This window comes from Carcharodon carcharias, chromosome 22 (genome assembly GCF_017639515.1).
Source record: "Carcharodon carcharias isolate sCarCar2 chromosome 22, sCarCar2.pri, whole genome shotgun sequence".
NCBI classification, from domain to species: Eukaryota; Metazoa; Chordata; class Chondrichthyes; order Lamniformes; family Lamnidae; genus Carcharodon; species Carcharodon carcharias.
Window position 1 is genome coordinate 68,098,491 of NC_054488.1, and position 23,691 is coordinate 68,122,181.

Sequence of the window (23,691 nt, forward strand, 5' to 3'; positions counted from 1 at the left end):
TTGACTTTCCCTCCATCATAAGGTCAGAATTGGGATGTTTGCTGATGAATGTTCGGTACCATTCACAACTCCTCAGATACTGAAGTATTCATATGCAGTAAGACCTGAACAACATTCAGGCATTAGCTGCTAAGTGGTAAGTAACATTGGTGCCCCACAAGTGTCAGGCAATGACCCTCTCCAACAAGAGAGATTTTAACCATCTGCCCATGACATTGAATGCCATTAACATCGCTGAATCCCCCTCCTTCAACATCCTGAGATGGCGAGGGGTATGTTGTGCTGTGCAGTTATCATTGACAAACTGAACTGGACCAGACTCTAAATACTGTGGCTACAAGTGTAGGTCAGAGACTGGAAATTCTGTGAAGAGTAACTCACCTCCTGACTCCCCAAAGCCTGTCCACCATCTACAAGGCACAAGTTGGGAGTGTGATGGAATACTCCCCACTTGCCTGGATGAGTGCAGCTCCAACAATACTCGAGTTGTTCGACACCATCCAGGCCAAAGTAGCCACTTGGTTGGCATCCCAACCATCACCTTAAACATCCACTTCCTCCACCACCAGCACAGAGGCAGCAATGTGCACCATCTACAAGATGCAGTGCAGCAACTTCTCAAGCTTCCTCCCATGGTACCTTCCAAATCCATGACCTCTACCACCTAGAAGGACAAGGACAGCAGCCACATGGGAACACCACCACCTGCAAGTTCCCTTCCAAGCCACATACCATCTTGACTTGGAAATATATCGCTATTCCTTCACTGTCACTGGGTCAAAACCTTGGGCCTCCCTCCCTAACAATCCTCTGGGCGTACCTACACCACATGGACTGCGGCGGTTCAAGAAAGCATCTCACCACCACCACCTTCTCAAGGGCAGTTAGGGGTGGACATTAAATGCTGGTCTTGTGGACAATGCTCACATCCTGTGAAAGAGCAAATTCTTGAAGATACTTGAATTACAATTGCATTTTAAATTTGGAAGGAGGAACCTATAGCTGCACACCTTCTGTTCATTTTAATGCCTGGTTTCTGGCGATAGTACTGATGTCTGCCACAGGTGGGTCACTAATTTGCAGCCATTTCTTTCTGTTCAAGGGGCAGTTCTTTGATGAATCCTACGGTTTTTATCCAGGGCAAATGTTGTTTGGAGCAGCGAAAGTTTTCTCAAATGTTCAGTGGTTGTCTGGTGTTCGACCTGTGCTGAGCAAAAAGAGCAAGTTTAAAGCGGTGGTTGAAGAGGTAACTTTTTTTTCATTTTTAAGAAGCAAAGCAGAACAGTATAGATTTCAGCACAAGGTCTTGCTGTTTAATGTCCATCTTTCTAACCATTCCTGCAGATGATTTTATTTGAATGGAAACTCATTTTATGTTGCTGGGTTTTGGGTGTGCCCCAGTATGACCACCAAGAGAACCCTGATGAGGAGAGAGGCTTCACAGGATCAAATCCCAGGGGCAACTAAAGGAAATGGAATGAGCAATAACACCTCCAGGAATAAAAGATCAGTTCATCTTTGAAATGGAGTGGCTGGAAAACTTAAATTAGGAGCAGCTCCTACACAAACAGAGTGTGGATCTTGCAATAGTATACATGTCTTCTAAGATACTGTTGTTTAAAAGACTCCAGGAAAGGCTCCAATTTGCAAAGACTGTCCTGAGCTCCAGCAGTTCCTGCAATTACTATTAGTCTTAAAATTAGCTATACTAAGTAAAAGAAATGTTGCAAAGGACCATGTTCCCCACATACAGATCAGCTGCACTTTATGTGGGAACTGCATATGTTTGATACAGGGACCACAGCAGGTTATTGGTGAGCCGCTCTGGAGTCGAGGGTGTAGCTGGCATGGGGGTTGGTGGTGGTGGTGATGATCTAGGGTTGAAGGTGGATGGAGCAGAGAGCACTGGCTCTAACATCCCTTTTCTAAATTGATGCAAGCTGTACTTAAATCCTATTGAAGTATCTAAACTGTTCACAGGCTGTGTAGGCACCCTTGTGATTCTCACCCTGCTACAGTGGGAACTAAGCAGAGGCTGAACTGGCTTTTCACTGAATTTTGGCTCTGGGCAGCATCAGCCTGTTGGGTGCAAGTTGCCTATTCAACGCTTCCATTTAATAAAACGCTATATAGAGTGGCTAATCAGTTCTCTGAACTAAAGTGGCTGAAGTAATTTCATGATAGGGGGATATAGATATTTTTAGTACAAACAGGCCATTTGTCCCAATCGGCCCATGCCGGTGTTCATGATCCATGTGAACCTCATGATTCATGTGGACCTCCTCCCATTCCTCTTTTAAACCCTTTGACATATCCTTCAATTCCTTTCTCCCTCATTTACTTAACCAGCTTCTCCTAAAATTCTCCTGTGCTATTCACTTCAACCACTTCTTCAGATGATGAGTTCTACAGTCTCATTACTTTATGGTTAAAGAGGTTTCTCCCAAATTCCATATTTAGATTTATTAATTACTATATATATTTATAGTTCCTGCTTCTGGTCTTGTTTGATTTGATGGACTAACTGGGCCTCATTTCTTAGTACAAGTGACCTGGTGTGTTTTGTGTTTGTTCTAGGTGCAAGTGGTTGAGCTTCGAGTTTCCTGGATAACAAAGAGCTTTTGTCTTGGTGGAAGTGATAGTGTTTACCCTCCATCTCCAGTTATTACACAGGACAATTTACCCAGGTATGATGGGAGTTTGATTCTTTTACTTTTCAACAATTTGAAGGAGAAAGCTGAGCACTGAGGTGTGTAGAATTATATAGTGCTCCAAGTTCCTGTTCCATATTCCTATTAGAAATATAATAGAATGAAACATCACGGAAGGAGCTGTTTGGCCCAACATGCCTATGCTGGCTGAAAGATATCCAATTAATCCCACTTCCCTGCTCTTTCCAACCCCCCCTTACCCTTCCCCAGTAGCTCTGCAAATTGTGCGCTGTCAGTTATTTATTCCTTTTGATGGTCACTATTGAATTTGTTTCCACTAACTTCTCTGACAGTGCATTCCAAATCATAACATGAGGGACAAGAGGACATTTGGCCCTTGAGCCTGTTCTGCCATTCAGTTAAATCATGGCTGACCTGGAGCTCAACTCCATTAACCCACCTGTGATCCATGTTCTGAAATGCCCTTATCTAACAAAACTCTATCTGATTCACTCATCAAAGCTCCAGTTGACCCCCACAAGTTTTGGGGGCGAGGGTTCAAGATTTCCACTACCCTTTGCATGAAAAAATATTTACTGATTTGGGTCTTAAACAGCACAATGCGAATTTATGCTCCCTTGTTCATGGTTTCCCTACCAGAAAAACGAACTCCTCTGTAGCTACCCCGTCAAATCTTTGTGCTATATAAATTGCTAAAATTGGATCATCCCTCAGACTATTTACTTGAGTTAAATCATCTAGATTTATGCAACATGCCCTGGAAATTTAACTATTTTGTCTCCTTATATCAGGGAAGGGCAGGCACAAATTCTAGTGATAAGTGCACTGTGATCCGTGTTATGTAAAAGGAGTTAATAGTTTTCAAAGTGCCAGTGTTGTAACAGATAAACACAAATGAAATGTAACTGGATGAGACTTTAAAGTACTCAGCAAGGTTTAAAAAGGTGCTAGCTGTGTTTGCTAAGACCTGTACATCCACAGAATAACAACTTGCATTTGTATAGCACCTTTAACATAGTAAAATGTCCCGAGGTGCTTCGTAGGAACATCAAACAAAATTTGACATTGGGACTGTTAGCCGTAAATTTAATTGAAGAGGTAGATTTTATAGTGTGTCTTAAAAGAGAAAACATAGAACATAGAAGCAAGAATAGGTCATTCGGCCCTTAGACCCTGCTCTGCCATTCATTATGATCATAGCTGATCCTCTATCTCAATGCCATACTCCTGCTCCCTCCCCACACCCCTTGATGCCTTTATAGTCTAGAAATCTATCTATTTCCTCCTTAAATAGATTCAGTGACTTGGCCTCCACAGCCCTTTGTGGTAGAGAATTCCACAGGCTCACCACCCCCTGAAGTTTCTCCTGATCTCAGTCCTAAATGGTCTACCCTGTATCATCAGGACCCACCAGCCAGAGGAAACATCGTCCCTGCATCCAATCTGTCCAGCCCTGTCAGAATTTTATACATTTCAATGAGATCTCCTCTCATTCTTCTAAACTCCAGTGAATACAGGCCTAGTTGGCCTAATCTCTCCTCATATGACAATCCTGCCATCCCAGGAATCAATCTGGGGAACCTTCACTATACTCCCTCTATGGCAAGTATATCCTTCCTTAGATAAAATCAAATTGGCAGAGGTAGCCACGAGCAAGAATTCATAGTGTATTCGGGACTGTTTCCTAGAACAATTTGTTGTGGATCCAACCAGGGATCAGGTTAATTTGGATCTGGTAATGTGTAATGAGGCAGGCTTAATAAATGATCTCAGAGTAAAAAACATCCCCTAGGATGTCTGTGACCATAACATAGTGGAATTTAGCATCCAGTTTGAGAGTGAGAAACTTAATTTGGAAACAACTGTGCTAAATATAAATAAATACAATGGAACGAGGGCAGAGTTGGCTGCAGTGGACTGGGGAAAGAGTTTAGCAGAAAAGATGGTTGATGAACAATGGCAGACGTTTAAGAAAATGGTTCATGATTCTCAACAAAGATATATCCCAGTGAGGAAGAAGGATTGTAGGAAGGGAATAAACCAACCATGGTTAACCAAGGAAGTTAAAGATTGTATCAAAGTGAAAGAAAAAAAATATACAGTTTGGCAAAGATTAGTGGTAAGCCAGAGGATTGGGAAAGTTTTAAAAATCAACAGAAGATGACCAAAAAAGTAATAGGAGAAAATAAACTTTGAGCGTAAAATAATAAGTAATATAAAAACGGACAGTAAGAGATTCTTTAAATTTATGAAAAGGAAGAGAGAGGCCAAAGTGAACATAGGCCCCTTAGAGAATGAGGCTGGGGAAATAATAATGGAGAACCAGGAAATGGCAGAGGAGTTGAATAAATACTTCGCATCAAATTTCAAGGTAGAAGACACTAATAGCAATCCAAAAACACTAAATAATCATGGGGCAAAAAGGGGTGGGAGGAAATAGATACAATAACTATCACTAGAGAAAAAGTACTAGGGACACTAATGGGGCTAAAGGCCGATAAGTCCCCTGGAGCTGATGGGTTGCATCCGAGGATATTAAAGGAAGTAGCTACAGAGATAGTGGATGCACTGGTAGTAATCTTCCAAGAATCCTTAGATTCTGGAAAAGTCCCAGAGGATTGGAAAACTGCCAACATGACGCCCTTATTCAAAAAGGGAGACAAAAAACGTAACTATAGGCCAGTTAGCTTAACGTCCGTCATTGTGAAAATGTTAGCGCCTATTATGAAGGATATAATAGCAGAACATTTAGAAATACATAATCTAATCAAGCAGAGTCAGCATGGCTTCATGAAGGGGAAATGATGCCTGACAAATTTATTAGAATTCTTTGAGGAGGTAACAAGCAAGATAGATAAAAGGGAACCAGTAGATGTAATATATTTGGATTTCCAAAAGGTGTTCGATAAGGTACTGCACATCAGGCTGCTTAATAAGATAAGAGCCCATGGTGTTGGGGTCAGTATATTAGCATGGATAGAGGATTGACTAACTAATGGAAAACAGAGAGTTGGGATAAGGTGGGCATTTTCAGGATGGCAACCTGTAACTAATGGAGTGCCACAGGGATCAGTGCTGGGGCCACAATTATTTACAATATATGTTAATGAATTGGATGAGGGAAGTGAATGTACCATCACCAAGTTTGCGGATGACACAAAAATTGGTGGGAAGGCAAGTGGAGGATGACATAAGGAGTCTACAGAGGGATATAGACAGGTTAAGTGAGTGGGCAAAAAAAGGGGCGGATGGAATATAATGTGGAAAAATGTGAGGTTTTGCACTTTGGCAGGAAGAATAGAGGAGCTGAATATTATTTAAATGGAGAAAGACTGAAGAAAGCTGCAGCACAGAGGGATTTGGAGGTCCTCGTGCATGAATCCCAAAAAGCTAAAATACAGGTTCAGCAGGTAATAGGGAAGGCAAATGGAATGTTGGCCTTTATTTCAAAGGGAATGGAGTATAAAAATAGGGAAGTCTTGCTAATACTATACAAGGCACTAGTCAGACTACACTTAGAATACTATGAACAGTTTTGGTCCTCTTATCTAAGGAAAGAAATACTGGCATTGGAGGCAGTCCAGAGAAGGTTCATTAGGTTGATCCCGGGGATGGAGGGATTTTCTTATGAGGAGAGGTTGAGTAGGTTGAGCCTGTACTCACTGGAGTTTGGAAGAATGAGAGGTGACCTTATTGAAACATATAAGATTCTTAGGGGCTTTACAGGGTAGATGCTGAGAGGTTGTTTCCCCTTGTGGGAGATTCTAGGACCAGATAGTATAATCTCAGAGTAAGGGGGTGCCTACTTAAAACCGAGATGAGAAGGAATTTCTTTTCAGAGGGTAGTGAATCTGTGGAATTCTTTACTGCAGAGGGCTGTAGAAGCTGGGTCATTAAGTATATTCAAGGCTGAGATAGACAGATTTTTAATCGTGGAGTTGAGGATTATCAGATCAGCCGTGATCTCATTGAATGGCGGAGCAGACTCGATGGGCTGAATGACCTACTTATGCTCCTATGTCTTATGGTGTAAGACCACCAAAACTGCACACACTACTCCAGGTGTGATCTCACCCGGGCCCTGTTTAGCTGCACTAGGACATCTTTGCTCCTGTACTCGAGTCCTCTTGCAATGAAGGCCAACATACCATTTATATAAAAGCAAAAAACTGCGGATGTTGGATATCCAAAACAAAAATAAAAATACCTGGAAAAACTCAGCAGGTCTGGCAGCATCTGCGGAGAGGAACACAGTTAATGTTTCGATTCCGTATGACTCTTCAACAGAACTAAGTAAAAATAGAAAAGAGGTGAAATATAAGCTGGTTTAAGGGGGGGAGTGGTGGGACAGGTAGAGCTGGTTAGAGGGCCAGAGATAGGTGGAGATTGCCAAAATATGTCACAGACAAAAGGACAAAGAGGTGTTGAAGGTGGTGATATTATCGAAGGAATGTGCTAATTAAGGGTAGAAAGCAGGACAAGCAAGGTCCTAGTGGGGGTGGGGGAAGGGAAGGGATCGAAATAGGCTAAAAGGTGGAGATAAAACAATGGATGGAAATACATTTAAAAATAATGGAAATAGGTGGGAAAAGAAAAATCTATATAAATTATTGGAAAAAAAAGGGGGGATCGGAAAGGGGGTGGGGATGGAGGAGAGAGTTCATGATGTAAAATAGTTGAATTCAATACTCAGTCTGGAAGGCTGTAAAGTGCCTAGTCGGAAGATGAGGTGCTGTCTGTGCCACCTTACCATTCGCCTTTTTTAACTACTTGCTGCATCTGCATGCTTACTTTCTGTGATTAGGACCCAGGCCCCTTTGTACATCAACATTTCCCAATCTATTGCCATTTAAATAACACTTTGCCAATGTTTTTCTTACCAATTTCATGCTTGTTCACGTTATTCTGCATCTGGCATTTATTTGCCCACTCACTCAACTTGTCCAAATCACCTTGAAGCCTCTTGACATCCTCCTCACCACTTTCATTCCCACCTCGTTTTGTCTTCAGCAAACTTGAAAGTATTACATTTAGTTCCCTCATCCAAATCACTGATGTATATGGTGAACAGCTGGGGCCCACGCTCTGATCCTTGCGGTACCCCACTAGTCACTGCCTGCAATCCCAAAAAAAGACCCATTTATTCCTACTCTGTTTCCTCTCTGCTAGCCAATTCTCAATCCATGCCAATATATTACCCCCAATCCCATATGCTTTAATTCTGCACACTAACCTCTTATGTGGGACTTTATCAAAAGCTTTCTGAAATTCCAAATGCACCACAGGTGGAAAGGTTCAGGGAGGCAATTCGAGTTTAGAATTTTGTTGACTGAAAGCACGGCACCAATGATGGAGCAGTCAAAATTGGGGAAGCACAGAAACACAGAGGCCAGTATTGGAGGAGTGCAAAGATCTCTGGATTGTAGACTGAAAGGGTTAGAGAGATGGCAAGGAGCAATTTCAAAACCAGACAGAAGGTTTAAAATCAAGGTGTTGCTTAACCAAGAGTCAAGTCAGTGGGCCCAGGTGTAATGAGTGAAGCAGCAAACAGCACTGCTTGTACATGGGTCACTTGTGATTATCATTAAGGATCTCTCAGTTGAAGCCTCAGGGAAAGCTTTTAGTCCAGGCACGATACTTCTAATTATAGAGGGATAAGTAATTAATGCACAGATTCCTGTGACATGCACACCCTGGATATGTAACTGCCATACTTGGAGCTACAAATATACGTCAGTATTTTGTTTGGTTGGCAATGTTCGTACTCTTCTGTCTCTATTACAGGGTGGATTAAATAGCTATCCTGTGACCACAGTACTTGCTAACCTCTACTGCCAAATCTTAATCTAACCTTGAGGATTTGCCCCTGCTATTCAAAGCTAGACGTGTTCTTCCCACAGCAAGTGATTTTAAGAATTAACATTGTATAATTCCACTTTGCATATAAAGTTTGATTAAACTTGTATACAAACATTTTGCTAAGGGTGACCAAACTCTTAATGGGAAGGCATTTTTCTAATCGAAGGGCATATTAGTTTAAGAATCACTATAGCACCTCCAAAAAAAAAGATCAATTTGAAAAATCATACATACATTTCCTATACAAAAACCTTGCTTCCTTTTGTCATGTCCTTTTATGATGATTTGACTATTATAAATGAGAAATTTCCTAAGTGAATGTTAACTTTGACAAACCAATTAAATCACTGCTTTTTCAAAAAAACTTTATATTGCCACTTTTTCAGTAACTGACATGTATAATTCCTAAAAGACGGCTTTACACAAAAGGACTGCATTTTTTGCAATAGCTTGTTTAAACTTGCCCACTGACCTGGCTCGTGTCTTTTAACGATTTAATTTTGACTTCAATATTTTAGTTTGTGTTAAAAGCTAGGATTTAAAAATATATATATTGCCGCGAGTTATGGAAGTTCTAGCCATATTTGGCAGCATGCGCAATGTCATAGGTTGGTGGAATGGGCAGACAAGTGGCAGGTGAAATGCAGAAAAGAGCAAATTGATTCATTTTGGTAGAAAGAACTTGGAGATTCAATGTAGAATAAAGGGTACAATTCTAAAGTAGGCGCAGGAGTTAGACGAGAGGACCACATGTAATATATCTAAATTTGTTGCGGATCTAAAACTAGGTGGGAAAGTAAGCTTAGAGAAATTTGCAAAGAAGCTGCAAAGGAATATAGACTGCTTAAGTGATTGGGAAGAAGTTTGCAAATGCAATATAATGTGGGGAAGTGTGCGATTATCCACTTGTTGGGAAGAATGAAAAAGCAAAGTTTTTTTTTAAAAAGTGACCCACCAGTAAATGTTGATTTGGGTGTCAGTGTCATAAGGTGAATATATGTATACAGCAAAACAGTTAGGAAGACAAATGGTATGTTGGCCTTTAGTGCAAGAGAGTTGGAGGACAAAAGTAATGAAGTCTTGCTGCAACTATATAGGGCTTTGATGAGACCTCACTTAGGACTCCTATTTTACAGTTTGCTTCTTGTAGAAGAATATACTTACCTTTTACAGGGAGTGCAACAAAGGTCCACTAGATTAATTCCTGGGAAGATAGGGCTGTCTACGAGGAGAGAATGCGTAGAATGGGCCTGTACACTCAAGCTCAGAAGAATGAGAAGTTATGTCATTGAAGCATACAAAATTCTTACAGGGCTTGACAGGACAGGTGCTGAGAGATGGGTTTTGCTGGCTGAAGAGGCAGGAGCTGTTCATTTTCTTAGGATAAGAGATAAGCCATTTAGAAGTGGCATGAGGAGACATCTATTCACTCAGTTACGACCAGGGTCCTAGTGGACAAGATAAATAGGGCGGTCACAAGGATTTCAAATTTAGTGCATTGGTGGGTTGAGGGGAAGCAAGGGTTCAAGTGAATACTTGAAAACCAAAGGAAAGTAGCTTCTGTAGTCCCTCGGGATCAAGGATGACTTGCTTCCATTCTGGTTGAATGGATTCTGAAATAGCCGATAAGTCCAATATGCGATCTGCAGAGGCTGCCATATTTAAAGGCAGATGGTGCTTAGAGAGTTGGTTAGATGAGTTGTTTGCGGTTTTGTGTGCTCTCTCCGATCTCTTAACTTCATCTCTGCATGTTCTCGATGAAGTCTCTGTTCAGTACGTTCCTGAATGAACCTTCTCCATTTTAGTTGGTTACAAGTCAAGATCTCCCATGGGTCGGCAGGCATGTTTGTTCTCTTCAGAGATGCTTTGAGGACATCGAAAGCTTTTATGCTGTTCTCCTGGAAATTTCCTGTTGTAAACACATTCTGAGTGGAGTATTGAGCCTGAAGAGACTTCATACAGACTCGAAATGTTAACTCTGTTTCTCTCTTCACAGATGCTGCCAGACCCAAAGTTTTTCAAGCATTTTTTGTTTTTATTTTGAATTTTTAGCATCAGTGTTTATTTTATTCCGAGTATAGCAGTTGCATTAAGAGTCTGATGTCAGGCATATGAACAACCTGTTCTGCCACCAGAGCTGATTTTGAGTGATTATTGTAGCATAATAGGTTAATAGTTATAGTAATGAGATAGTGATGTGTGTCATGATGTAACAGTGACATCAGTGATGTGATAGAGACTCTGTAGGGCAGATGGACTAGTCTGTTCGTAAGAGATGTGCTTACCTAGTAGCTCATCATGTATATAATGTAAATAAAGTGGTTTTGAAGTAACCTGAGTCATACCACAGTTACTCATGTGTAGAGGGAAACCTTTCAAGCAAAGATTAGGTCATGAGACAAGCCACAAAACATGGAAGCAGCTGTGGTGACACCATCTAACAACGATTTGCTGCCATCAACAGAACACCTACGGTGAGAAAGTAGAAGAAGACTTGTTTGTAGCAAGAACCTGAAGTCATACTTTGGTGGGAGGCACACTGGGAATCGGTCACGAAGTCAGCGCCAGTTGAGCAGCCACTGCCCCATCCGCAGCTGTTCGAAAACCTCGAAGGTCCAGAGAGGCCAACGTTGGGAGATGTGAAAAAATAATTCCTAAGCATGCCGAAGAACAGAAGCACCAGGCTAGTTCATTGCTCTATCCTATAGAGCCTGCCGCCGAGATGGGATCGAAGAGCTTGGGGTAGACAGCTTGGCAAAGCTTGCCAACAAGGTCTCTTCACTAAAATTGACACTAATAGCATTTTTTGGCAAATACCCAACAACCAGGAGTCCAGGCTGTTAACAACATTTGTTATACTGTTTGGATGGTTCTGTTTTAATTGCCTTCCCTTCGGGATACCATCAGCTCTGGAGAAATACCAGCACACTATGTCAAACATTCTGGAAGGCAAATTGAATAATTTTGTCATATGGGTGACCACTTATCCATGGAGTCACAAGACAGGAGCATTATCAGAGTTTGTAAAGTTTTCAAAGCGTTACGAGAAGCAGGTCTCACCTTAAACGAGAAATGTGCATTTGTGAAAGCTACCATTAAATTCATAGTACACATCACGCAACAACGGGCCATAATGGTAGACCCTCAGAAAAACAAGTCATCAGTGACTTACCACAACCAAAGTGTGTTATTGATGTCCAGGATTCCTTAGGATGGTTAAACTGTTTGGCAAATTTATTCCACATTTAGCTCAATTAATGAACCTTTGAGAGAGAGGGCCAACAGTGGTTTTGGGACATTGAGCAAACCAATTTCAGTGAATAAAGGAAAGGCTCATCTCTTCAGAATTACTGGCGCATTATGATCCTAGATTGCCACGGTGGTGGCCATTGATGTATCCTCAACAGGCCTTGGAGCTGTACTCATTCAGGTCCAGAGGATGGTAACAGTCAATCTACTTTGCTTCCAGGACGTTGACAGAAACAGAACAATGCTGTGTGACTATAGAGAAAGAAGCAATGGCAGTGACCTGGGCATCAGAGATTCTCGGATTATTTGATGGGATTATCATTCCCGATTGAGACAGACCATGAAACGATTGGTCACCCTTTTGAATTCCACAAATATCATCAAAATGCCTCTATGCATACAATGTTTCAGAATTAGGGTGTATGTGCCAGGGAACTAGCAGACCACAGTTGATGCATTATCCAGAACTGTGGTTGATCACACCATTACCCCAGACCTTATAACTGTTTGAGGTGAAAGCCTTCTCTTCAATCATACCAAATTACATACCAGTCTCTGAGCAAAAACCACAAGAAGTCAGGAAGGAAGATGTGGAGTGCACCCAGATTATGAAATTGACAAACTTTCTTGGCAAAAACTACAGTCTGAATGGCCAGCTCCTACAAAAATACCATAAACAAAGGAAGCATCTAATGATGGTGGCTCAACTTCCAGTACTTAATTATCGCCTGGTAATACCCAAGACCTGAGTATTGCAGCAAGACCTGGACAACATCCAGGCTTGAGCTGACAAGTGGCAAGTAACATTCGTGCCACAGAAGTGTAAGGTAATGACCATCTCCAACAAGAGAGAATCCAACTGATCCAATTGATGTTCAATGGCATTACCATCACTGAATCCCCCACTATCAACATTCTGGGGGTTACGATTGACCAGAAACTGAACTAGCCATAATAAGTATTGTGGCTTAAAGAGCGGGTCAGAGGCTAGGAATTACCTGAGTAACTCGCCTCCTGTCCACCGTCTACAAGGCACAAGTCAGGAGTGTGATGGAATACTCCCCACTTGCCTGGATGAGTGCAGCTCCAACAACACTCAAGAATCCAGGATGTGCAATAAATGCTGGCCTAGTCAGCGAAGCCCACATCCCCTAAATGTATTTATTAAAGAAAAGACTGAGGGAGGAGATACTTTGTAGAATCATGGCAGTCACTTGGGAATAGCTAAGTGATCACATCAATCTGTGTGGTGGCCAGGCATTTCAAAGGCCATTCAAAACTGTCTTGTCAATGTTACTGTCCAGTTTGAACTTTTATTACTGTCTAGTTTCCCAGATAGACCTTGGAAAAGATTGGGACTAGACCTTTTTGAGGAAAAGCATATCTCATCATAGTGGAGCTCAAGGTGGTTAGAAGCGACCAGACTCCACAACGATGATTGAGACTGTGATAAGGGCATTACAGAACATCATTTCCATGAATGGGTTTCCAGACGAATTTGTGTAGGATAACGGGCACAGTTTGTGAACAAATACTTCAAGAAATTTACAGATGACTGTGGGTTCAGCCATGTTACTAATTCTCCACTCCACCACAGGCCAGTGGAGACACTGAAAGAGCAGTGAAAACCATTAAAATGTTAATGACCAACGATACTAACTGGAATTCAGCCCTGCTGAATTAGAGCTACAACTTTTAAGTAATGGCTTTTCACTGGCAGAGCTGCTTATGGGCCGACGGCTGAAGACACAAATTCCTTTGCTACACAACATTACAGAAAAGGCCATAAAAGAGTGAGGAACATGGAGAGTGGTCTACATGAAAAACAGAAGAACTGGTATAACTCCAGACACAGGGTCAAGACTTTAGCCCCATTAGTATCAGGTCAGAAAGTTTGGATTCAAGATCGAATTGAAGGTGGTGGTTACCTGGCACTTATGTGGTGCAAATGTTACTTGCCACTTATCAGCCCAAGCCTAAATGTTGTTCAGATTTTGTTGCACGTGGACACTCATTGCTTCAGTATCTGCAATTTGGGGATGGTGCTGAACATTGTGCAATCATCATCAAATATCCCCGCTTCTGACCTTGTGGTAGAGGGAAGGTCATTGATGAAGCAGCTGAAGATGGTTAGGCCTAACCTAGGCCTTAGCAGCCTCTTGCACTGATGTCTTTGGGCTGAAATGATTGACCTCCAACAACCACAAGCATCTTCCTGGGAATTTATTGGCGTTTTGTCCCTTAAGTTTTATTAATACCTTTTTCCTTTGCTGTTATTAATTACCTTGAGTTCCTCACACTTATATGCTCCTTGGCTCCCCTCTATTTATGAAATGTAATTTATGCCTTCAACATCCATGCCATTTTCCCCTTCCCATGATGATGTCTCCTGTCTCTGGCTTTAAGGGACCAACATTTAGTTTAGCTACTCCCTTCCTCTTTATATACTTGTAAAAACTCTTACAGTTTGTTCTTACATTCCTGGTTAGTTTACTGTCATACTGTTTTTTGCAATCTTTTGGTCACCTCTTGCTGGTTTCTAAAACACTCCCAATACTCAGGCTCACTACTATTCTTTGTATAATATAAGCCTCCTTTTAATCTAACACTATCCTTAACTTCCCTATTAAGTCATGGATGGATATTTCCCATTGTTTATTTACCAATCTACTGTTAGTCTATTTATCCAACCAACCTTGGGCAGCTCTCCCTTTATATCTATCTAAACTGACCTTGTTTATGTTCAAAGTTCTTGTTTATGACTGGAGTTTAATATCACTTTCAATATGAAACTCAATTGTATTATAATTCTTTATCCTCCCCCCCCACCCCCAAAGGATCTTTTACTATGAGATTACTAATTAAACCTGCGTCATTGCACAATATTAGATCTAAAATAGGTCTATCCTTATTTGGTTCCATAGCATATTGTTCCAGGAAACTTGCCCTGGAAATATTCTACAGATTCATCTTCCCGTGGAGCTGAAGGAGCCGTATGGTCTACACCTGAGGTTAGGCTGATTGACCATTAAATACTGGTCTATCCTTTCCACCCTTTTTAAACAATGGTCCAATGTTAGTAGTTCTCCACTACCACATTTGTAGCCAGAGAGGACTGCAAAATAGTCAGAGCCTCAGCTATTGCTTCTCTTAGCAGCCCGGGATACACTTCATCCAGGTTTAATGATTTATCCACTTTTAAAAATGGTAAACATTTTAATATTTTCTCTCACTATGTTTACCCAAAATGTACAATCTCATTTATCTGTGTTGAACTTCATTTCCCAATAATTTGCCCATTCTGTGATTTTATTGATGCCCTAATGCCATTTGTTGCAGTCCTCCTCCATATTGACTATCACCCCCAATTCGATGCCACCTGAAAATTTAGAAATTGTGTTTTTGATCCCTTGGTCCAAATTGTGAACATCAGTGATACTTGTAGACTGCCATTTCCTTCTGTCGCTCTGAATAACCGCCCTTTATTCCAACTCTCTGCTTTCAGTCTTGAAGCCAGCTAGCAATCCCTTCTGCCCCTTGTCTCTGATCATATTCATTAGTCTATTATGAAGCACCTTACTGAAGGCCTTTTGACAATCCAGATAAGTTACATCTACTGTATTACCATCGTCTACTCTGTTACCTCAACAAAAAATTCAGTAATGTCGGTCAAACAGGTTTTCCCTTTTGAAATCCATGCTTCTTACTATTACTTTTCTCATTTTCTAGATGCTCTTCTATTCTCTCCTTTAATAAGGATTCCATTATTTTTTTCTACCACTGATGTTAAGCTGACTGCTCTGAAATTATTTTGTCCCCTTTCCTTAAATATAGGAATTACATTAGCTACATGCCATAAAAAGCAGCCATGGATCACTAAAGAGGTGTGAGACAACTTAAACTAAACGATAAAGCATACAAATTTTTTTTAAATCCGATGATCTCCCTTCCTTGCCCAAAGTACTTGAACATGTAGCCTCCAAATCCATGCATATCTTTTCTAGAGATCCATGTTTGAATCCCTATGATCAGATGACCAAAACAATTCTGATCAAAGTCACAAATCACATCCTATGTGGCTGACAAAGATTAACTATCTTCTTCATCCTCCTCTATTTGTCTGCAGCCTTTGATATGATAGACCTCACCGTCCCTTTTCTAATGCCTCTCCACTTAAGTCCAGCTGAGTGGGACTGCACTTGTCTGGTTCCATTCATATCTAATTGTAGCCAGAATATCACTTGCAATATCTTCTCATCGAAACCCTCCCCCATTGTCTCTGATGTAGGGAGTAACATATTGGCGTGGATACAGGATTGGTTAGCTATCAGGAAGCAGAGAGCAGGGAAAAAAGGGTTGGCAAGATGTAACCGGTGGAGTGCCGCAGGATTCGTTCTGGAGCCTCAACTATTTACAATCTTTATCAGTGGCTTGGATGAAGGGATTGAATGTATGGTAGATAAATTTGCTGATGACACACAGGGGAGGTAGAGAATCTAGAAAGGGATTTAGATAGGTTGAGTGAGTGGACAAAAAATTTGGCAGTTGGTATAATGTGGGAAAATTTGAGGTTGCCCACCAAGGCAGAAAGAATAGAAAAATACTATTATTTGAATGGAGAGAGATTGCAGAACTCTGTGGTATGGAAGGATCTGGGTGTCTTGGTACATAAATCACAAAAAGTTAGTATGCAAGTACAGCAGGTGATTAAGGAGGCAATGGGATGTTGGTGTTTATTGCGAGGGGAATTGTGTCTAATAGAATGTATTTTTATAGCTGTTCAGGGCCTTAATGGACTGCATTTGGAGTACTATGTAGAGTTTTAGTCTCCTTACTTAAGGAGGGATATAATTGCGTTGGAAGCAGTTCAACGGAGATTGACTTGACTGATTCCTGAGGTGAAGATCTCTTATGAAAAATGGTTGAATAGTTTGGGCCATACTCATTGGAGTTTAGAAGAATGAGAGGTGATCTTATTGAAACATATAAGATCCTGAGGGGATTTGACATGGTGGGAGTCTAGAGCTAAGGGACACAGTTTAAAAATTAGGGGTCTCGCATTTAAGACTTAGATGACATTTTTTCTGTTAGCCTGTGGAATTCTGTTCCCCAGAGAGCAGTAAAGGCTGGATCATTGAATATATTCAAGGCCGAGATCGACAAGGGAATTGAGGGTTATGGGAGGACAGACAGGAAAGTAGAGTTGAGACCACAATCAGATAAACCATGATCTTATCAAATGGTGGAGCAGGCTTGAGGGTTGAATGGCCTACTCCTCCTCATTCTTGAGTTGTGTGTTGGCCGAGGAGTTATCCTTGGCCCCCTTCTATTTTGACATCCAAAAGCATAGGGTTAGTTTTCTCATGGAAGCTGACACCCTGCTCTTCCTCTACGTCTCTCAATGACTCCGTAATTGTTAAATTATCAGAGCTTATCTGACATCAAGCACTGGATGAGCAGAAGTTTCTTCCAATTAATTATTGGAAGCCAGAAGCCATTGTCTTTGGTCCCCACTTCAAACTCTGTTCCCTAGCTACTGACACCATCCCTCTCCCTGGCAGGTGTTCACAGCCTTGGTGTCGTTCACCTCCAAGCTGATGCTCTGATCACACATCCATGCTATCTCTTAAAATTGCCTATTTCCACTTCTGTAACTTCATTCCTGCCTCATCTCCTCATTCGTGCCTTTGAAACATCTAGGCTTGACTATTCTAATGCAGCCCTGGCTGGCCTCCCACTTTCTGCCCCCTCTAAATTTGGATGGATTTTCCAAAACTCTGCTGCCTAATGGATTGCCAAAAAACCAGTACCTTTTCCTTCTGTAGTATAAATTATGATTGTTTGAAATTTGACATTCTTGTGTTTGTCCTGATGAGTGCAAGAAGAAAAGCTTCAGCAGCATGTCTCCCTTTTAACAATATTCTGTATTACCAAGTGACTCTTTAAATGAACAAACTCCACTTGAGAAATATTGTTCCTCTTTGGAGTGACAGTACCAAGTGCTGTTCACCTATCACCCCTGTGCTTGCTGATCGACATTGGTTCTCAGTCAATCAATGCCTTGATTTTAAAATTCTCGTCCTAGTTTGCAATTTCCTCCATGGCTTTGCCCCCCTCTATTCTTCAGGCCCCCACTCTGATAGCTGCACTTATCAAATTATGGCTAGTTGAGCATGCCTGATTACAACTGCCCCATCATTGGTGGCCATGCCATCAGCTGCTGGGGCCCTAAGCTCTGTCATTCCCACCATAAAGCCCTTTGACCCCCCACCTCTCTTTCTTCCTGTAAGCCACTCCTTAAAATCAACTTCTTTGACCGAACTTTGGGCCATCTGGGTTAATAATGCCTTATATGGCCCGGTGTCTAATTTTACTTTATTATGCCCCTGTGAAGCACTTTAGGGAGGTTTATTATATTATAATTGCACTGTTTGTCAATATTTACATTAGAGGAAGAAATTAGCATACTAGATATCCTAAGGAAACTAATATTCAGTTTCGAACAGGGACTTGCCCAAATTAATATGAGCAAAATAACAGTAATGAAGAAAATAATGGCACTAAAGGCTGACAAATCCTGAGGACCCAGATGGCTTCTATCACAAGGTTTTAAAAGAATTAGGTGAGAACATTGCAGATGCCCTCATGATCTTCCAAAGTTCTCTCGATTTGGAAACCATTCTGACTAGGGTCACTGTTTAAAAATAAGGGATCACCCGTTTAAAACAGATGAGACAAAATCACTTTCACTCTGAGGGTCGTGAGCTCTACAAAGCACTGGTTAGACCACATCTGGAAAGCGGTAATCACCTCTGGGTATCAAACCTTAGGAAGGATATATCGACTTTGGAGGGAATGTAGTGTAGATTTATCAGAATCATACCTGGACTCCAAGGAACAACCTATGAGGAGAAAATTTGCTGGAATTCAGAAGGATAAGGTTGTACTTGAACTTTTCCGGATCTTAAGGAGGACAGATAGAGTAGATAAAAAACTTTCTGCTGGTTGGGGAGTCTAGGACTGGGGGACACTGTCTAAAAATTAGAGCTGGACTTTTCAGGGGTGAAATTAGGGACCACTTCTATGCACACAGTTTGACTGAAGTTTAGAATTTTCTTAAGCAAATGGCAGTTGATGCTAGACTAGTTGATTTTTGTTAACCAAAGGTATTGAGGGATATGGACAAAAGTGGATACATGTAGTTAGACTGCAGATTAGCCATTATCTCATTGAATGACAGAACAGGCTCGAAGGGCTAAATGGACATATTCCTGCTCCTATGTTGAGGGGATTGTGAATGTTCAGTCAATGAGTACATTTAAAATTGATAGATTTTTGGGTACTTGAGTGAATCGAGGGATAGGGCGGCAGCTTAAGTGAACTTGATGTAGGAGTTCAGCCATGATCTTACTGGATGATGTAGTGGCTTGAATATGCTTTATGGCCCATTGTTATTCCTTTGTCCTGATTCTCAAAACATGAAGTTCAGTTCTATGTGGAATTGTTTAGTTGTCTTATGTGGTATGAAATAAAAAGCTTGCAGAATTTGTAGCACATCTAATGTTTCAGCCCAAGGCCCAAATTGAAGGACTGAAGTCTGGTGACTAATTTTCCTCACGTTTGCTTTTTTTGCTAGTGGAATAGCGAACTGGATAATATTCAAGGTCATTTTACTGAGATCTTAATTCTCTTTCTCTCTCCACAGATGCTGATGCTGTCTGACTCGCTGAGTATTTCCAGTGTTTTCTGTTTTCATTTCAGATTTCCAGCACCTGCATTATTTAGGTTTTGGATGATATGAAAGGCTTCATATTCCGCCAGAGGGCACCCTTGTGTTACATTTCTCAACCCCAAATGGCAAATGCATCAAACATATGCTGCAGAATTTGGGATTTGACCACAGTTTTCACAAATTCTGGGAAACTTTGATTCATGAACGTAGAAACATACGAAATAGGAGCAGAAGTAGGCCATTCGATCCCTCGAGCCTGCTCTGCCATTCATTAAGATCTTGGCTGATCTGTTTGCATTTCGAATTGTACATTCCCATCTACCCCTGACAATCTTTGATTCCCTTGTCTAACAAGAATCTATCTACCTCTGCCTTAAAAATATTCAATGACCCCGCCCCCACCGCCTTCTGAGGAAGAGAATTTTTAAAGTCTCAACCCTCAGAAAAAATTTCTCCTCACCTCTGTCCTAAAAGAACAACTCCTAATTTTAAAACAGTGCTCCCACAAGAGGAAACATCCTTTCCACTTTGTCAATACCATTCAGGATCTTATATACTTCAATCAATGCACCTCTCACTCTTCTAAATTCCAATGGAAACAAGTCCAGTCTGTCTAACCTTTCCTCAGAAGACAAAGCCGCTCATTCAATCTAGAAAACTTCCTCTGGATCGCCATTTACATTCTTGCTTAAATAAGGAGACCAAAACTGCGCACGATATTCAAGATGTGGTCTCACCAATGTTCTGTATAACTGAAGCATAACATCCTTACTTTTATGTTCAATTCCCCTCTTAACAAAGGATAACACTCCATTAGCTGCCTTAATTACTTGCTGCACCTGAATACTAACTTTTTGTGACTCGTGCACATGCACACCCAGATCCCTCTGCAGCTTGGAATTCTGCAGCCGTTCTCCGTTTAAGTAATACTTTTTTTTTTACCCTTCCTGCCAAAGTGAATAACTTCACATTTGTCCACATTATACTCCATCTGTTGTGTTTTTGCCCATTCACTCATTCTGTCTATATCCATCTGCATCCTCCTTACATCCTCTTCACAATACTCTTTCCTACCTATCTTTGTGTCATTTGCAAATTTAGCGATCATGTCTTCACTCCCCTCACCTAAGTCACTGATATAAATTGTAGAAGTTGAGGCCCCAGCAGGACTTCGTTCGTCACATTCTGCTAATCGGAAAAAGTCAATTTATGCATACTTCGTTTTCTGCCAGCCAGCCAATCTTCTCTCCAGGCTAATATGGTACCCCCTATCTCATGAACTTTTATTTTCTGCAATAAGCTTTGATGTGGCACCTTATTAAATGCTTCCAGAAATCCAAGTACAGCACATCTACAGGTTCCCCTTCATCCACTGTGCATGTTACTCCTTCAAAGAACTCCACTGAATTGGTTAAACATGATTTCCCTTTCACAAACCATGCTGACTCTTCCTGATTACCTTGAGTTTCTCTAAGTGCCCAGCTATAACCTCCTTAATGACTAATTCTAACATCATTCCCCATGACAGACGTCAAGCCAACTGGCCTGTATTTTCCTGTTTTCTGCCTCCCTCCCTTCTTGAATAGAAGAGTTATATTTGCTACTTTCCAGTCTGATGGAACCTTTCTGGAATCCAGGGAATTTTGAAAAATTAATACCAACGCACCTCCTACTTCACCAGCCACCTCTTTTAAGGCCCTAGGATGAAGTCCATCAGGACTCAGAGACTTGTCAGCCCACAGCTCCATCAGTTTGCTCAGTACTGCTTCCCTAGTGATTGTAATTTCACTAAGTTCCCCTCTCCCTGTCACCTCCTGATTTACAGCTATTACTGGAATGTTTTTTGTATCCTCTAGAGTGAAGACAAGGGAAATATTTGTTCATTTCATCCATCATTTCCTTATTATCTACTATTAACTCCCCACTGTCACTCTTGCTATTGGTTTTTACATTTCTAGCTAGCTTCCTCTCATACTCTAATTTTTTACTCCTGATTAACCTTTTAGTCATTCTCTGCCATTCTTTATATTCTGACCAATCATCTGACCTGCCATTCATCTTTGCACAGTTATATGCTTTTTCCTTAAGTTTGATGCTTTCTTTAACTTCCTTAGTTAACCATGGATGGTGGGTCCTCCCTTTGGAATTTTTCTTTATAGTAGGAATATACTTATTCTGAGTATTCTGAAATATCCCCTTAAATGCCTGCAGCTGCTTCTCTGTTGATCTATCCCCTAGCTTAGTAACCCTGTTCACTTCAGCTAGCTCAGCTTTCATGCTCTCACAGTTGCTCTTATTTAAGTTTAAAATACCAGCCTTAGACCCCACTCTTCTCCCTTTCAAACTAGATGTAAAATTCAATCATATTGTGGTCTCTGCTACCTAGGGATACGTTCAATCTGAGGTTATTAATTAATCCTGTCACATTACACAATATCAATTCTAATACTTTCAGATTGGTTCCAGAATGTGTTGCTCTAACAAACTATCTTGAAAGCATTCTATGAACTCCCCATCCAGGCTACCACTGCCAATCTGATTTTTCTAGTTTATATGTGGCTTAAAATCACCCATGATTATTGCCATCCCCTTAACACAAGCACCCAATATTTTCCCTTGTACACTTTGTCCTAAATTGTGGTTACTGTTAGGGGGCCTGTAGATCACTCCCACTAGTGACTTCTTTCCCCCTCCTATTCCTCATCTCTACCTAAACTGATTCTATATCCTGACCTCCTGAACCAAGGTCATCTCTAACTATTGCATCCTTGATCAACAGTGCTTCCCCTCCACCTTTACATAGCTTCCTATTCTTATTGAATGTCTTGTACCCTTCGATATTCAGGAGCCAATCCTTGTCATCCAGCAGCCATGTCTCCATAATGGCTATCAGATCGTATTTATTTACTTCAATGTGCCCTATCAATTCATTTTACTTTGTTATGAATGTCACGTGCATTCAGATACAGAGCCTTCAGTTTTATCTTTGTTATCTTTGTAACATCTAATCTTGACTATTAGTGTATTCTTATGTTTTTTCTCTCTGCCCCTTCCTGCTATTCTATGACCCTCATTTCCAATATTACTATTATGGCCTCCTGCCCTGAATGTACCCTTGATTTGCCACTTCTACCCAAACTTGATCCCTCACCCCCCCCTTATTAGCTTAAAGCCCTCTTTACTTCCCTAGTTATGTGATTCGCAGGAACACTTGTGTCAGCATGGTTCAGGTGTAGACCGTCCCAACAGTACAGCCTCCACTTTCCCTAGTACTAGTGCCAGTACCCCACAAACTGGAACCCACTTCTCTCACACCAGCCTTTGAGCCACACGTTCATCTCTCATCTTATTTTCCCTATGCCAATTGCACATGGCTCAGGTAATAATCTGCTTAATTTGGTACCTAGCTTCTCAGAACTGACTATGCAGAACCTGCCTATGTTGTTGATGCCTACATGGACCACGACAACTGGATCCTCCCCCTCCCACTTCAAGTTCCTCTCCAGCCCTGAACAGATGTCCTGAACCTTGGCACCAGGCAGGCAACGCAGCCTGATGAACTCTTGCTGTTTGCTGCAGAGAATAGTGTCACTCCCCCTACCACCACTATATTCCTGTTTGTTCCCCTTGCTTTAACGGCTTCCTAAAGTTGTATTTTTGACATCTGTGTAGAAAGGGAAGTGGCCATTTTATTTGTTTGACTGATCCTTATCTGTGGATGAGTGGACAGTGAATCTCCTGTTGTTTCAAATTCAATTTCTGTTTTGAAATGGATTGTAGCAGATAATGTACCCGTTTCTGTTTTTCCTTTTCTCTAGGGTGAAACGCTTGAACTGTTATGACCATGCTCGCATGGTCCTGGCAGAGCGAGCTGTGTACGTGCTCCCAGGAGATCCGGAATGTACAGCTATTTCTTCAGAGGTTCCAGAAGGAAATTCCATCATTGCTGTGAATTCTGTTGTCAGAAAGGTAACTTCAGTATGGAGATACTGTGCCTAAGGCAGGTAACTAATCAAGAGTGACTACTCCTTTAAGGAGAACATAGTAACTCTTGCCTGTTTGATAAATGAACTTCAACATAGATAAGTGTGAGGCAGTATCTTTTGGTAAGAAGAGTAAGGAGGTTTCATACTCCTTAAAAGTGTGTAAATGGAGTAGAGGAACAGTGGAATCTGGATG

General features: G+C 41.2%; 1 protein-coding gene across 3 annotated transcripts in view; it reads left to right on the forward strand.

Annotated features, from left to right (window-relative positions):
• Positions 1 to 23,691, forward strand: part of LOC121293733 ((E3-independent) E2 ubiquitin-conjugating enzyme UBE2O) — a 130,410-nt gene that overhangs the window by 36,992 nt on the left and 69,727 nt on the right. For 2 of the 3 annotated variants that reach the window (XM_041216964.1, XM_041216966.1), the window contains 3 exons: positions 1,103 to 1,246; positions 2,578 to 2,687; positions 23,331 to 23,481. In XM_041216964.1, coding sequence (XP_041072898.1) covers positions 1,103 to 1,246; positions 2,578 to 2,687; positions 23,331 to 23,481 — 405 coding nt within the window. The remainder of the gene's footprint in view (positions 1 to 1,102; positions 1,247 to 2,577; positions 2,688 to 23,330; positions 23,482 to 23,691) is intronic. The other variant, XM_041216965.1, reaches the window with a different exon arrangement.